The sequence below is a fragment of the Pelodiscus sinensis genome, chromosome 6, assembly GCF_052426305.1.
Source record: "Pelodiscus sinensis isolate ZL-2025 chromosome 6, ASM5242630v1, whole genome shotgun sequence".
In the NCBI taxonomy this organism is placed as follows: domain Eukaryota; kingdom Metazoa; phylum Chordata; order Testudines; family Trionychidae; genus Pelodiscus; species Pelodiscus sinensis.
In genome coordinates, this window is record NC_143057.1 from 44867557 (window position 1) to 44883787 (window position 16231).

Here is a 16231-nt window from a genome sequence, read left to right on the forward strand (position 1 = left end):
CACTGCCTTCCCATAAGAGTAAGTTATTTTTAATTAAAATAGTCACGTTATAAAAGACTTCTTTAAATAAGCTCATTGAGTAGTTACACAGCCTATAGACCAGCAGAGAGAAAAATATTTAGGGTATCAACATGAAGGCTGTGTGTTCTGTATTATACCATGAATACTCATTCCAATGGTGATTCTGGAGATACAATGTTAGAGAGATAATGCTTATTTATGTTATCTGACTTTAGAAAAGTGGTCTTTCTGCAACTGGAATGTCAAGGAGCCAAGCACGGGATGTGTTTTAAGTTAACCATTTCTCTGTAGTAATTCAGGTGACACTGACTGTTGCAAAGTTAGGTCTACATTTTGTAGTTTGCATTTTCTTCTTTATTCACAACATAGTTACCTTAAGAGGTATTTGTTGTATAAAATCATTTATTTACCTAGTTTGAGGGCACTATGTTAAAATATTTATATTTCATACATTTATAAAAAGGTACTTATTGCCATAGTATCGAAACACCAAAACAATATTTATCTGGTATAAAAATTAGCAGTCCAGGGTATTATAATGCAAAATACACATACAACACTGATAAGATAAGACTAGTATGGGTGTTTTAAAGATATATTCAATTACTGTTAGATTAGTGTATATTTTACTGCTATGTGGCTGTTTTTCTGATTCCAAAAACATTTGCAATGTTGTCTGTCTTCTGTAGAACTCCTAGAATTTTTTGTCTGACTAGCAACAGCACAGTGACATGAAACAGAAGAAAGGCAGGCTCTAAGTGTTAAAAACAAACAAAAAACCCAGCTGGCTATAAGCCTCAGAGAGTAGCTCCCAGGATAGACATTATAATATCTTAATGTAGACATTAAATTTCCTTTATTCTTTGATTCAGGAGGCATGGTGGCTGTGAAAGCTAACAGGTAATTATAAAGTAGATCGTAACAGTCCTGGTCATCCTCTCTAGCTTTGATAAAAGACCAAAGGGTTCCTTGTATTTCTCTCTCACTATATATACACACATTAAGGCACCAGAAGATTTACCTATTGTATGACTGGCAGCAAAGGTTGCTAAGACCTAAGGTGCATATGTCGCTTCCCTTGCAGCTGATGTTTCACTATCCACTGAGAGTACTAAAGTAGTCCTTGGGCAATGCCCTTCTCCTGGCCTGTAACCAGTAGTTTGGGATTATTTGGGGATTACCATACATTCCCTTTAGAATTTACCCAGTGAGTTCTATTGTAGTTTAGCTCCTCCTTGACTTGACAGAACTGCTCACGGGAAATGGTCAGCAGTTCTTATAAAGATAGCAGCATCTAGGGAGTGACCGTCTCCCAGAAAGAGGAGTTCAATAGGAATTTAAAAGTAAAATACATTTAAAATAGTTTCAACTTCTACATTTTTTATACTTATTTAATAAATTAACCACACAAGTTGAATCAGTTGATCAAGCTTACACCTTACAGAGAATAACCTAATTTTTTTTTTAGATACCATAATACTGAGTTCAAGGAAGTACTTGTGGTCTAATAGACTGAGCTCTGAAGAGCATTCAGATACACAAGGCTAGTAGGCACGAGGCATATACGGACATTAGGTGTTTCTGGTGACAAAGGACACAGACAAGAGAACAAGAAAAACCTGAAAGTTGAACAACATTCTTTAGCCAACAATTTTTTAAAATTAAAACAAAGAACCAGCCATGAAGCCTAAAGTGAATTAGTGAATCCATGCTTCTTTTAATCCATGTGAACACAGTCTTTCCAATGAACCTATAGAATGGGCAAATGGAAGACACTTCTCCACGTCTTTTGGTATTAAAACGCACAAAAAGTTGACTTACGTTAGTGGAACTATGGCTGCAGTCTTTGTCTGCCTTTTACTTTTCAGGGCACGAAGCTTATCACCTTGTGTTATACAGTTCGCATCATCTTCATCACTGTACTGGATAAGTAAACATATGATAAGACAAGGATTTTAAGGTTTGCCATTAATTTTGAAGTTTTGTTTTTAAAATAATCAAGTATATAAACACACACACGCTCTAACTTCTACAAGAATGAAGTATGCAAGTATAAACTATTTATACAGTAAATGTGCTTTATATCTTCCCTGATTCTTAGTTAATGCTTTGCATATTTATATGTAGCAACACATGAGCTATTCAATCAGTATACTACTTGACTTTGAAATATTAGAAATATTTTCAACATTGTTGCTTAGATATAGCATTGTTCTGGTTTCTAGTCCTTCTTGGTATTTAAATTTCTGTCTTTTCTTATAGTTGGCTTTTAAAGACCACATCTCATTTTACACTGGATGCCATTGGCTAAACAAAGGTATCAGACAATGTTATAAAAGTCAGTTGTCATGGTAGAAAAAGGCATTTCAGAAACTTAAGAAAGCACATTTGAAATAGAAGGATACTTCTGCTTGTGAACTTCAAAACCTTGACTTGCATGTTCTAATATTTACCTACTGAATGAAAGAGTTTAAATAGAAAATGCTCATATGTCAACTCAATTGCACAGCACACTTCCATCTCTCACACTTGTTCTTCATACCTTTTTGCTCCCTTTTTTTTTTAAACTAAAAAATAACGTAGCAAAACATACAAAAAGTATCTGACATTTTGAGCTTTATTGAACCCACAGCTTTGTCCATGTCCTACGTGATCCTCAACAGCAGTCAGAACATTTACAACAGCAGAACATTCGGACGATTACCAGTTCAGTGTCTTTTCTGCTGGCTCTCCGGTTTTTTGCATCATTAATTGAAATATCATCTACTCCTGTGAGGATTTTTGTAACAGCAATTTTGCGATTTCCCCTTAACTTTGCACGGAAAATATCTCCTTCTGTCCAAAGCTCTGTCTGTTTCCTTTTATGGAATGGAAAAAATTACCATGTTACAACTCTGTAGGAATTTACAGTGTTGCTTGGTCTGTTTTTAAATGAATTAATTTTTATTTTTTCTATTAAAATACAGTTTTTAATTAGTTTCCTAATCATACATTGCAGCACAGTAACAGTCCACTTACTCTACTAGGAAGTGCTGCTGTGGTCCAATTATTGAGCCAGGTCTACTGATTCTAATCCAGGCAATGGTTTCAGCAGCTGTCATCCTGTAATGCTTCATAATATAACAGGCTATAAGTGTGCCAGTTCGGCCAAGACCAGCTGTGTAAGATACAAGAGAGGCAGGCTTCTTTTACATGTTTTTACCTAGAATTTATACTTTCAACTAAAATTTAAAAAAAACTAAATCACTTGCTTTGCTCCTATGACTGACAAATACTTAATTGCACATATTACTAAAACTATTGCTGCCCAGCTTACATGGGGAACAATGTTTTCAAAAACAGTGTTCTAATATTTGTAACACAACTTATTGTTTAAATAAAAAGTATTACACAGCTTAGGTGTAGAGAGTGACTTTTCAGTAAATCCAACATGCTTTTGGAATCAAGCCTTTCAAAGACCGCTGCTTTTTATGTACATGAACAAATTACAAAGAGAGACATCTGTAGCATTATGCATAAATAAATACAAATGCAATTTGCATATGAATATAAAGGTAAATGCTCAACAAAGAATACAATACATGAATTTGAAAAGTGCCCTAAAATATGGTAACTACTAACCATTCCACCAATATAACCTTCAACCCACCCCCTTATCAAGATCTCAGGGGGGAAAAAGAGGGGGCCTTTGCAGTACTCTTGAAGATAAACAAATCCAAGCCTCTGGGAAACAGATTGCAAGAGAACCCTTCACAGAAAATGCTCTGTCCACAGTCCTCTCCCAAATTACCTTCCCAGGCATAAGGGAAGGGATTGAAACTAGCTCCAGATTAAGTGGCTGGACTGATCACAACTGTTGGATGGGGGAGAGATTGGTATTGAAGTCCTACGCTCTTTAGTAATTTACTAATATCTTCAATTCTACCTAAATGCTACTAGAGGACAAGGTAAATCGTACAGCACTGATATAAATAGGCTGAGGAGAATTAGACTTTATTTTTTATATTTTTGTTGGACGAAATCAATGCTTAAAAGAAAATAAAAGCAGCTATCTCCATGGCTCTCACAACTAACAATCATATTTATAGTTTCTGGTGAAAAGCATGAAGATGCTAAAGGTCTCTGAAGAGAGAAAAAGAAGCATTAACATCAACACTAGGGAAAAATAGGCTTGCAAATCTCACAAGCCACTGGAAAAAAAAGATCAGCTTAAGTAGAAAAAACAAGCACCAAAAACATTAGTCAAAATGGGGTTACTGTTTGGCTAACTTGCAATCAATCGGAAATAAGAACTTATAAGGCAAAATGTCATGTAATTTTAACCAAGTAAAGGTTTGCTACCAACTCTCAACTCCACTTTATAATATGAATTGTGCATATAACATACCTTTGCAATGAACTGCTATTACACCCTCAGCATTTTCACAAATATTTAGGAATGTTTTTACGATAGTATCATTAGGTATGCTTCCATCAGCAAAGAAGAGATCATGATGTTCAAAACCAGCATCTGCGAATCGTTTGGCATCATACATTTTTTTGTTAAGACGTATTATGGTAGTAACCTTATGTCTTCTGAAATATGGGAAATAGGCCTCAGGAGCATGGTGGGGATAACCTATAAGCAGAAACAAAGAGACTAGTCATTAAAATTGCACATCCAAATGAAAAAAAAAAAACCCTCCCCTCCATACAATTGATTTTTTTTAAATCCATTTTTAGTCAATTTTTAAAGTCCAATTCAAATACAACTAAACAAAATATTGGGCTTTTCTATTGCCAGACATTTCTATTTCCTGCCTCTAATCCCCGGTTTCAAAAAGCCAAGAATAACATACCACGGGAGGAACAGTTTTTAAAATATGATTGTTGAGTAATAGCAAATTTATCAATAAAATATACAATAGCAGGGTATAAGTTTGTGTACTCAAACCATACCATTTTCCGTTTTACTTCTTGAATGAGGTCCACTGAAGGCAATGAATTTGTTTGGTATTATCCAGTTAAAATCTCCATTTTCTGCTTTCTGTCAAGAGAAAATGGATAATTTACAATTATCTCTATGTTTGCTCCAAATTGCAAAGCCAAATGCAAGCCTTGCCAGTATAAGCACATCTCCAGTCTGCCCATAGCTTTGTCAATAAAATGCCAAAGGCTCTCAACCTCTCCTCTATTTTTTTTCCCTTTCTAAAACAAACTTTATGTAATTAATTCCCTGCAAATAGAGCCACATTTGGATTTAAAAAAAAATCTTTTGTGAATTATCCCTTTTAGCTCACCTTTATCTACTACAGGTTTGGTCTCCCTGGTCCAGAACTCTTGGGACCTTAGTGGTCCCAACAGAATGATTTTGCTCGATCAGTGGAGGTCATTTCTGCTCCCCCTCCCCTCACTCGCCATCAGCCTGGTTGCACTTCAGTCCTGGCCTCCTCTCCACTTTCTACCCGCCTCGCTGCCCTGCCATGGCAGCCCACGGTCCCGCCGCCAGGGCAGTACCGGCCCCGCCAGCCCATGGTCCCGCCGCCGGGGCAGTACCGGCCCCGCCAGCCCACGGTCCCGCCGCCGGGGCAGTACCGGCCCCGCCAGCCCACGGTCCCGCCGCCGGGGCAGTACCGGCCCCGCCAGCCCACGGTAGACTACTGTTCAATTGCAAGGCTTCCAGCCCCATCAGCCCTACTGCAGCAGTACTGACCCTGCCGCCAGGGCTTCCGGCCCCTCCATGGCAGACACAACCTGCTAACATTCTAGCTGCCCTGATGCTGGCTAAGACGGGCCCCCTGCAGCCAGCCTGGCTGAGTTCCCAGTCCCCACATGGCTCCTGCCTCTGGCCCTCAACCAGGACCCTCTGCCAGACCATGGATGTTGCCGTACTAGAGTTCCTGTTTAGAGATGTTCAACCTATATACTAGTAATTACTTCATGCAACTCCAACAAGTCCTGAGTGTTTTCTAGATAAAAGCAAAGCAGCTTAGCATCTAAGAGAATATATTTATCCAAGTGTTGTACTAGTTTAGTTGTACAATTACATACAAGGAATTTCCCATAAATTGAGGTGAACTTCATGGAGCTGGAATTCCCAATGTGGTTACTTTTTAAAAATGATAATGGTAAAGCACTTTAGTGATGTAACAAACACATAAAAATATTAACCATATAACCAATAAAAAAGTGTATCAGTTACACAGTTAACCACCCCCAGACCTGCTGGTTCACTGGGGATGCCAGCATTCCCGGTCCCATGGGACTGTTGGAGCTGTCAGCAGCCCCATGAAGAATTTAATTGATGCGGATAACAGATAAGCATTCTCTTATCAGTTAGCTGGTTAAACTCTTATATCCCTAGTGCACTTGTACCATCACTCTGTATTTTCCCCTTAATTTTCTTTAAAATTGATACCAACTGGTGCTAGAGATTAGCTATCCTTGAATTTGTTCAAGTTGCTCATTAACTAATAATGAGCAGAATCTGCCTATGAAAAGTTCCATTGGAATGGGTTAAAATCAGATGGGGGGAGGGGGAGATCTTCAACGATCTCTTTCCAGACACCTCAACCCCACTTTACTTCCTATGTTCTTTCATCTCTTCAGACTACAATCGTAAATGCAGCCTTTGAACTTCACTATGTTTAAACTTAAATGAGCTCTCTTAGATTGTTAAATAAAGATGTAAGGTAACAGCTCTTAAAAGTAAAAATGGAACTGACAGCTACAAAAGCAACAGTGTGTATCACAAAACAGCTGTCTTAGCATTTACAGTAAGAATAACTAACAGCATCTAGTGCTTGTATTTCATCTTAACACCCTTTAGCATCTCAAAGAACATCAATATAACTGTTGCTATTTTAAAGATGGGGAAACTAAAGCACAAAGAAGGGAAATAACTTGCCCCAGGTAACCCAGCAGGACAGGAAGTTTTCTAAGCCCCAGTTCAGTGTTCATCTCCTAGGCCACTCACTTACCTCATAATGCTCATATTCAGCTACATCAAAAGCACTGAAATCCATGAAGCCGTATTGCAAAGCCTAAAATCCACAATACAACTTTTAACAAAGAATATATCACCATTTAAAATTTCTGCATACCACTTACATATCTATTTTTCACCACTGTGCCAAAGTAATATTTCCTCTGCTTAATAACCCCACTAATTGGACTGAATACAATTTAAGTCAAACATTTTAACACTTGTGAAAAATCATCTAGTATTCAGTCTTGGTCCAGAACCAACCCCTCCATTCCTGTAGCAATGTAAACATATATCAATACAAGAAAGATAAATAAGTAAGCCCACCCGTCTACTTTCACTTAAAAATAAAACCAGAATCCAACTACAGAAGCATTCATGGCAACAAGTCTTAGAACTCTGATTAACTAATTCAGGCTCACCAAGCTTGCTCTACAATACTAAAGAACAATGCAGATATTGCCACTCATGCTGGACCCTGCGCCCTGAGATCAAACCCCTCTGATGGGTTTCAGAATCCAAGCCAGAATACCTACTGCTCTTATTAACCCCACGCCACAAGCTTGAGTCAGTTAACCAAGATTCTGAGAATTGCTGCCACAACTACTTCTCCCCGTGCTGTCCCATCTCAATTGTAGATATATTCAGAATTTCAGTAAAACTTTGGATGACTGAATTAGTGGTGCAGGAAGGAATGAAGGGGTCTGGCAACCAGCTCTCTGATGCAGGTATTTTGTCTTGCAAATACAGGCAGTCCCCGGGTTACGTACAAGATAGGGACTGTAGGTTTGTTCTTAAGTTGAATCTGTATGTAAGTCGGAACTGGCGTCCAGATTCAGACACTGCTGAAACTGACCACCAGTTCTGACTTACATACAGAATCAACTTAAGAACCCCAGGCGTCCCCAAGTCAGCTGCTGCTGAAACTGATCAGCAGCTGATTCCAGGAAGCCCGGGGCAGAGCAACTCTGCCTCGGGCTTCCTGTAGTCAGCGCTGGTCAGTTTCAGCAGAAGCTGACTTGGGGACGCCTGGGGCAGAGCAGCTGGGGTGCTACTGGACCAACCCAGCAGCACCCCATCTGCTCTGCCCCAGACGTCCTGATTCAGCCGCTGCTGAAACTGACCAGCAGCGGCTGAATCAGGACCTGGGGCAGAGCAGCTGGGGTGCTGCCGGGTTGGTCCAGTAGTGCCCACGGGCGCTGCAGGACCAATCGGCAGCGCCCCAGCTGCTCTGCCCCAGAGTCCAAAACAAAAGCCTGGTCTGCTGGGGGGGGGGGGGGAGCACACTAGCTGCGCCCCCCCCCCAGCAGACCAGGGACACGGGGAGCAGAGCCGCAGCGGCAGCGGGGTGCCGCGCCTCTGAGGCTTTGCTCTGGCAAAGCCTCAGAGGCGAGGGACCCGCCACGGCTGCGGCTTCAGTCTGGGTGCCTGTGGTCTGCTGGGGACGGCCCCCAGCAGACCACAGGCACCCTGACTGAAGCCGCAGCCGCGGGGGGGGTCCCGCGCCTCTGAGGCTTTGCCAGAGCAAAGCCTCAGAGGCGCGGGGAACCGCCGCTGCTGCCGCTTCTGAAGCCGCTTCTGAAGCGGCAGCAGCGGCGGTTCCCCGCGCCTCTGAGGCTTTGCTCTGGCAAAGCCTCAGAGGCGCGGGACCCCCCCGCGGCTGCGGCTTCAGTCAGGGTGCCTGTGGTCTGCTGGGGGCCGTCCCCAGCAGACCACAGGCACCCAGACTGGAGCGGCAGCAGCGGCGGTTCCCCGTGCCTCTGAGGCTTTGCTCTGGCAAAGCCTCAGAAGCGCGGGAACCGCTGCTGCTGCCCCTTGAGACCCGGTGCCTGTGGTCTGCTGGGGACCGTCCCCAGCAGACCACAGGCACCCAGACTGGAGCGGCAGCAGCGGCGGTTCCCCGCGCCTCTGACGCTTTGCTCTGGCAAAGCCTCATAGGCGCGGGACCCCCCGCGGCTGCGGCTTCAGTCCGGGTGCCTGTGGTCTGCTGGGGACCGTCCCCAGCAGACCACAGGCACCGGGTCTCAAGGGGCAGCAGCAGCGGTTCCCGCGCTTCTGAGGCTTTGCTCTGGCAAAGCCTCAGAAGCGCGGGAACCCGCCCGGTGCCCCTGGTCTGCTGGAGACGGTCTCCAGCAGACCAGGGGCACCGGAGCAGCTTACGAACGGGGCTTTCTCGCCCCGACTTCCGGGGCGAGAAAGCTCCGTTCGTAAGTGCGGATCCGACGTAAGTTGGATCCGCGTAAGTCGGGGACTGCCTGTACTGAAATGAGGCCACTAAATAATGTAGGCTCCCTCCTACAGTCGTCATTAAATTACACACAGCTCCTTTATAATACTTACCTTTGGACTATTTGGAAGATCAGTTATGTTGGACCAAATAGCCCTCCAACTGACCAATTACTACATTAATATTGGGATGTTGGAGAAAATCACTGGCTGAACAATTTTACCTATCTGACTCCATGGCTCCTGCTAAGATTGTTTTCTAGATAATTCCCATCCAGGGAAGAACATGCTCACTGATATGAGTCACATGAGCTCAATAACTATACAGGATGTATAGATTAGGCAATACGTTGCTGTGGTGAAGGTCTAATAATTAGGCCATTAGGTTCTTGAGCTAATTTTAGCTTTAAGTAATTAGCAGACGAACACTAAAAATAATTTTACTTACCTTATTTATTGCGTGAAAGCAGTCTAGCAATGTTAGATGAAAATTGCAAGTACCAAATGAAGCATCCCTGTAACACACACACACACAAAATCAATTTTGATAGCTGATAGCATTTCTGGTTTCATAAGCCAAAGTGCACGAGCTCCCTCCTGCATACCCAAAACTAAATATCAAAATGTTATTTCTCAAGAGCTAGCAGTAAAGAGAGTTGATTAGTTACTTCAAAATACTTCACTGTTTCCAATCTTGAGGTTTATTGATTTAAGTTTGATCTTATTTTCAATTGCTTTACTATCTTATGTTAACACACTGAGGCTATGTCTACACTACGGAGTTTTTCTGGGACACAGTATCCCAGAAAATCTGTTCCGCATCCAGGGAATGCATCTGCTCTTCCTAAGGGTACGTCTCGACTACATGCCTCTGCTACCAGACATAGGAAAATGAAGCGGCGATTTAAATAATCGCTGCTTCATTTAAATTTACATGACTGCCGCGCTGAGCCGACAAACAGCTGATAGTCCTGGGATGAGGTATACCTGGGTGGTCAACAAATACCTTTGATGTCGACACCCGCGCGTCCAGACTATCGCACTGAGCCGACAAACAGCGGATCAGCTGTTTGTCGGCTCAGCGTGGCAGCCATGTAAATTTAAATGAAGTGGTGATTATTTAAATCGCCGCTTCATTTTCCTATGTCTGGTAGCCTAATCTACATGCCTCTGGCAACAGAGGCATGTAGTCTAGACGTACCCTAAATGTTTTTCAGAAAAGTAGACACGCTCTTTTGAAAGCCCTGTATTCCTCATGTTATGAGGAATAAGGGCTCTTCCGAAATAGGAGGTTTTTCCTAAATTTGGCCCCATGTAGGCAGAGTGCAATTTGCGTACTTTTTTCCAAAAAAGAATTGTAGTATAGGTATAACTGTAGATGACCCAACATTAAAGCTTATTTCAGCCACTTTTATTTAACAGTCCTGGTTCTAAGTATTCTGTGCTGTTATTTACCTCTAACTTGCCCCTAAATGTCTTTTAAGAGCCCAGTACACAGTGGAAGTCTTGGTAATGCTGTTAGACAATACTGACCTCATATAGTTCATCAAATCCTCTGGTTCAGTATCAGTCAGGTTCCAAGTGTGCCGGAGTAGAGAGGTTCAACTGTACTATGACAGTTATTGGCAAAGACAACTCATACTGCAGAAACTGTGGACTTAAAACTTATCTAAGATGGAAAAACCCAATTCCTTATTAGGGATGTGAAAGGTTAATGGTTGACTGGTTAACAGGTTAATTGATGGGGGCTGAAGCAGCTCTCTACCTGTCATGGTCAAGGGACTGCTTCAGCCCAAGCGGGTTTGCCACACACAGGGGCTGCTTTGGTTGTCCAGAGCAGTCCCTGTCTGCAGGGCGTCCAGGGGCCTGGGTGCTCCGGAGGCATGGGGTTCCCCAGTGTCCAGAGCAGCCTGTCTGCAGAGAGCCCTGGACACGCCCCAGGCAGGAGCTGTTCAGCAGGGAAGGGGCCACTCTACCCTAGTGGGGCTGAAGCATGTTCCACCCCCTTTATTCACTTAACTGGTTAAACATACTGTTTAAGCAGTTAACCAATTAAGCGGGATTTGATATCCCTATTATATTAAAAAATAAATAAAGTTTCTGAATATCAGGATTATCTGTTCTAGTGTAATAACAGCTGATTTAAAAACATTTTAGGAAGCCAGTAATGGTATTGTCAATGGCAATTTATCACTTCCTCCCCTCTCTCCTCTATTTCTGCCAGAGCATGGAAAGAAATACTTTAAATAGTTTACTTCATGCTATGGATGTAAAAGAGTAGCTGAGTCGACTATTCACATTTCTCCCACCCCTTGCTGCCTTTATATGAGAGGTAGCAAAGGGGGGTAGGGGGAAAAGGAGCAGGAACCAGTACTTGTGGGAACTGGCTTAAAAGCAGATTCCACCACGCCCCCCAGCACCGTCTATGTGGTACCACTTCCTCCCCAACCTGCTGCTGCCTCTACCAGAGGCAGCAGTGCAGGAGGGCCAGGGGAGCCTGCTCCTGCAGCAGCCTCTATCTGCATAGACCCCCCCCCCCACGTCCCGGCAGACAGGAGCTGCTGCCACAGAACAGCCCCTGTTTGTGGAGTTACCTGCTGGGAACCCCTGCAGACAGGGGTTGCTGGACCCAGTATGAGCTGGGACTGAGCAAGATCCAGGAGCTACCCCCGCTGAGGCTCTGCAGTTTAAATGTAGTAGGAGCCGGACTGCCTGAGCACCTGTCTCTTACTACATTTAAACTGCAGAACTTGCAGCGGGGCAGCTCCTTCCCTCATAGACTAATCGTGTAGTAACATCCTAACTTCATGCTGCACTGTGGTACTACATATTTGGAGGGTCACTGATTTAAAATCTCTCTTCACCTTACCACTCTCTGTTGGCAAGTCCATCCCTCATTGTATGCTATAGACTTATTACCTACTACTCTCACCAACAACAGAGTTGCTGGAGGCATTACAGTGAAGTAGTATCTGGTTTAGGCTTTTAAAAACGCATAACAAAAGGTACTTTGTTATAATGTTCTAACTAAAAATGAGAAAAGCAAGCATTTCAGCAAGAACTGCATCTACTGCATGCCCTCTCCTCTAATGAGTTGAGGGGGAAGAGGAAGGGAAGTAATAGAAGGACAAGGAACTAACTCAGGAAACTGACAATAGTATACAGAGAATTTCTCTAAGACTTCAATACAAATTCCTCTATTAGAAATGACCACAAGTAACTATTGTCTGATTGCAAAAAGAAATTCCTCTCACACTGGTTAATGAATAGTCAGTGTGGACAGAAATCTAAAGAGAATCTACAGCACTCTCTCAATTCACAGTTCTCTTCAGTGGCTTTGTCCTTGCTGCATCAGGCTTGAAAGCCATAGGCAAAATCCTGGTCCCACTGCACTCCGTGAGAGTTTTCTAGTTTGCTTTAATGGGAGGCTGGATTTCACTTTATACCTTAATTTCAAAAGCTTACTCGGGATGTTAGCATATAGCCGTTTAAACGATTAATGGTTAATCCAAACAACTACACACAACCCTCCCTTTGCTGACTCTGTATCAGAGGCAGCGAGGCACTGGAGGGAGGGCAGGGGGGAATCAGTGGCCACAGGGAGCTGACAAAGCCAGCTCCCCGTGCATGCTAGCTGCCTGTCTCTCTACCCCCGCCTCTGTGGGAGGCAGCATTGTGGGGGCAGGCAGGAGACTATACGGCCTCTGGCAGAAAGGCAGCAAGTGGGGAGGCTGAGGGGGGGGGGGGGGGCAGGTGGGAGCCAGCACACACAGAAAGACAGCTTTCAAGCTGGCTCCCAATGCGTATTGGCTCCTGTAGAGACACCTGTCCCTCCACGCTGTTGCCTTTCTATCAGAAGCAGCAGTTCAGGGAGGGAGGCAGGCAGGAGCCACGTGGGGAAACCAGCTTGACAGCTCTCCCCACATGCTGGCTCCACGGAGCTGCTTCCTGCCCATTTGCTGCCTCCCACAGAAGTGGGGGGGAGGGGGAGAAAAGGTGAAAGCCAGTGCTTGGGGGAGCCAGCTTAAAAGCTGGCTTTCTACCAGCATCACCTCTCCCGCATCCCCACACAGGGGATGGGGGCAGCTCAGATTCCCCACAGACGGGGGCTGCTGGAGCCCTGCTCTGCTGTTCCACCTGCCACCCCATGTTGCTGCCTCTGATACAATAGCAGCAGCGCAGGGTGGCGGGGGGGGGGGGGTTCCAGAGAGTCAGGCTAGGAGCCAGAAGCATACTGGCTGCCGGTCCCGCCTCCAGGAGTATTTTAGTAACCATGTAAATGCTAAACATTGTAGCTACATGACATCTAACATTCCTAGGCTGAATACAGCTGTGCTGCTGCCAGAACTCAGGTCCTCATTCACGTTTTCCCCAAATGATCTCTGACTAACAGGGTTCAAAAAAAGAGCTAGATAAATTCATGGAGATTAGGTCCATCAATGGCTATTAGCCAGAATGGGTAGGAATGGTGTCCTTAAGCCCAGGGGTCGGCAACCTATGGCTCACAATCTCTAGGGAGTCAAATATGGTTCTTCTGGAGCCCCAGCTCAGCCACGCCCCCTCAGCCTCCCCACAGCAGGGAGCCTGCAGTGGCACTACAGACTTACAGCCCCCGCAAGACTTAAATGCCAGCACAGCTTCCTGCAGAGATGGGCAAGGGGGGAAAAAATCCCCTCCCTGTCGGATCTGGTGTGCAGAGAACAAGCAGAACTACAGCGTTTTCTTTCTTCCCACGTGGGAGGAAACCAGGAACCAAAGATGGCTCCCTATGTACTAACATTTCCTTCTCTTGGGACACTTCCTGCAACCTCTCCTGCCAGCCCTTCCCAGAGGCTTCTGGGGAATGGGAGCTGCAGAAGGCGTGTCTGCTACGTGGCGTGAAAACAAGTGTCTCCCCACCCCCTCATGCCCAGATCCCCCTCCCCACTCAGCCCTTACTGCCAGACAGCCTGCCCTCAGCCCCAAGGCCAACATCCCCCCTACCCCTGGCCAGGCCTCACCCCTTCACCCTCTCCTACACTTCACCTCCCACTCAGATCCTGCACTCCCATCCTTATCCCATTCACTGGCAACTCTGTCCCGCACAGTTAATGCCTCATTTTTGGCCCCGACCCAGAGGCTGGGGGGCCCACAAAATCCACTAACCCTGGAACTCCAGAAGAATAAATTTGGCCTGAGGCCATGAACCTCAGTCCTCCCGGTCCCTCCTTCCACTATGGGACTGGAGCACAAAGGGAGTGGGGTGTTTCAGCTGGGGGTCACATCAGTGAGGGTTGGAGGTTTCTGGAGGTCTTCTTTTTGCTTCTCACTTGTGTGGTCCCCAACTGATTTTTCTGTGGGTCAGGGGCCCCCAACCCAAAAAAGGTTCCCCATGCCTGCCATAAAGAAAGACAATGCTGAAACCTTTTGTGTTGGACATAATATTGTACTTTATATAAAAACGAAGCCTTAAAATCATGCATGAAGCTAGATTTGACTAGTTAGGATATAAACTTCAAAGAACTGTGGGAAGATACAGCAGCAGAAGTCCTGTTAAATAAAGTCTGTGAGTACGTTTCATTTATGCTATTATTAAGCATGTCAATCATCAATAATATTAAGTTGTATATTTTTAGTCATGCAAATGGGAATTCTTATGCAGCTCTCCATTGACCACTTTTTCTGAATTTTAATGTAGTGGGTTCTTTGGTTTGAAAAAGTTGCTCCTGCCGTAGTCTCTGTTTGTCTGGAAATGGATGACAGGAGAACGATCATGTGATGATTACCTGTTGTATTCACTCCCTCTAGGGCATCTGGCATTGGCGACTATTGGCAGATGGGATGGGCTGGATGGACCTTTGGTCTGACCTAGTATGGCCGTTCTTATGTTGTATAGTTTCAAATCTTGTACTACTCCTCATTCTACCTTTACCCTTTTGGCAAGTCTCCTTTTGCATGATATGCAACCTCACACTCCTCCAAAACCCTTTGCAGCTTAGCTTATAAGCTTTTTGGGGCAGGGCCCATTTTTGTGTTATACACACGTGTACCTAGCACCACAGGACCACGATTAAAGCCTCTAGGTACTACTACAATATAAATAAATAATACAAGTCAGTTGTGTAAATTAACTCATTTTTCCATCACTAAATTCTGTTTATATTTAATAAGATCTCTCTCTTGTAGAACATATATTTTTAAAACAAATAGTTTTTCCTTGAAAAATAATACATTATCATTTGTCTGTTGCAATCGTTTCTTTTCTAAGTGCTCACCGCCCTCACCCCCAGCATGGCCTGCTCTTTTGTACTGTCATCCAGTTTAGATTGCAAGCACCTTAGACCAATGACCCAGTCTTTCTACAGAGCTTTAAATTCATCATATGTTTCTGTAGCACTATGTAACTATACAACAACCCATCTTAGGTGACCAGAGAATGGGACAAAAATAAGAGGATTAGATAGCCTGTTCTACAAGATTCTCTGCAATACTAATCGTAACTGACATATCACCGTTCTTTCTGACAGTCTTTGAGGCATGGAAGATACAATAAGCATGACGGCTGAAGGCCTCTCAATCCCAAAACACACTGACATAGCTTGGAAAATAGCATTGCATTGTTTCACTGTCTGCATAAGACCTATTTTATGGATATAAAATAAAAATATATATATAAAAAATTCAGTGTTACCAAGCCTATCCAACAACTTTCATAAGCACTAAATTTACTTTATACGCTCTAAAAGGTTACTCCCAGACGTGGATGCATGATCTGCTGGGAGGGTAAAAAACCACAGTTAAAAAGGAGGGGAGAGGAGAGAAATAAGAGTTTGGTAGACAGCTACTCCTTAAGAAGAGTCCTATTACTGCCATTGTTGGAACTCTGAAAATAGGCGAAAGCAGCTCCTAAAGCCCTACTACTGTTGACAAGGAAAAGGTAGCATGTCAGAAAACCAAGACTTTATAGAAAACCCTGCTGTTCCTAAAAACAGGAGAAAGACATGAGACAATTGCTCTGATAAGAAATGCTTACTTGCTTTT

At 43.8% G+C, this 16231-nt stretch overlaps 1 protein-coding gene across 13 annotated transcripts in view; it reads right to left on the reverse strand.

Annotated features, from left to right (window-relative positions):
- CDC14B (cell division cycle 14B) overlaps window positions 1–16231 on the reverse strand; it is a 75924-nt gene that overhangs the window by 21108 nt on the left and 38585 nt on the right. For 12 of the 13 annotated variants that reach the window (XM_075931842.2, XM_075931839.2, XM_075931845.2 and 9 more), the window contains 7 exons: window positions 9660–9726; window positions 6981–7043; window positions 4960–5047; window positions 4409–4639; window positions 3040–3178; window positions 2726–2879; window positions 1843–1943 (listed from right to left, as the gene is read on the reverse strand). In XM_075931842.2, the coding sequence (XP_075787957.1) occupies window positions 1843–1943; window positions 2726–2879; window positions 3040–3178; window positions 4409–4639; window positions 4960–5047; window positions 6981–7043; window positions 9660–9726 (843 nt within the window). Of the gene's footprint in view, window positions 1–1838; window positions 1944–2725; window positions 2880–3039; window positions 3179–4408; window positions 4640–4959; window positions 5048–6980; window positions 7044–9659; window positions 9727–16231 lie in introns of those variants that run through there. The other variant, XM_075931847.2, reaches the window with a different exon arrangement.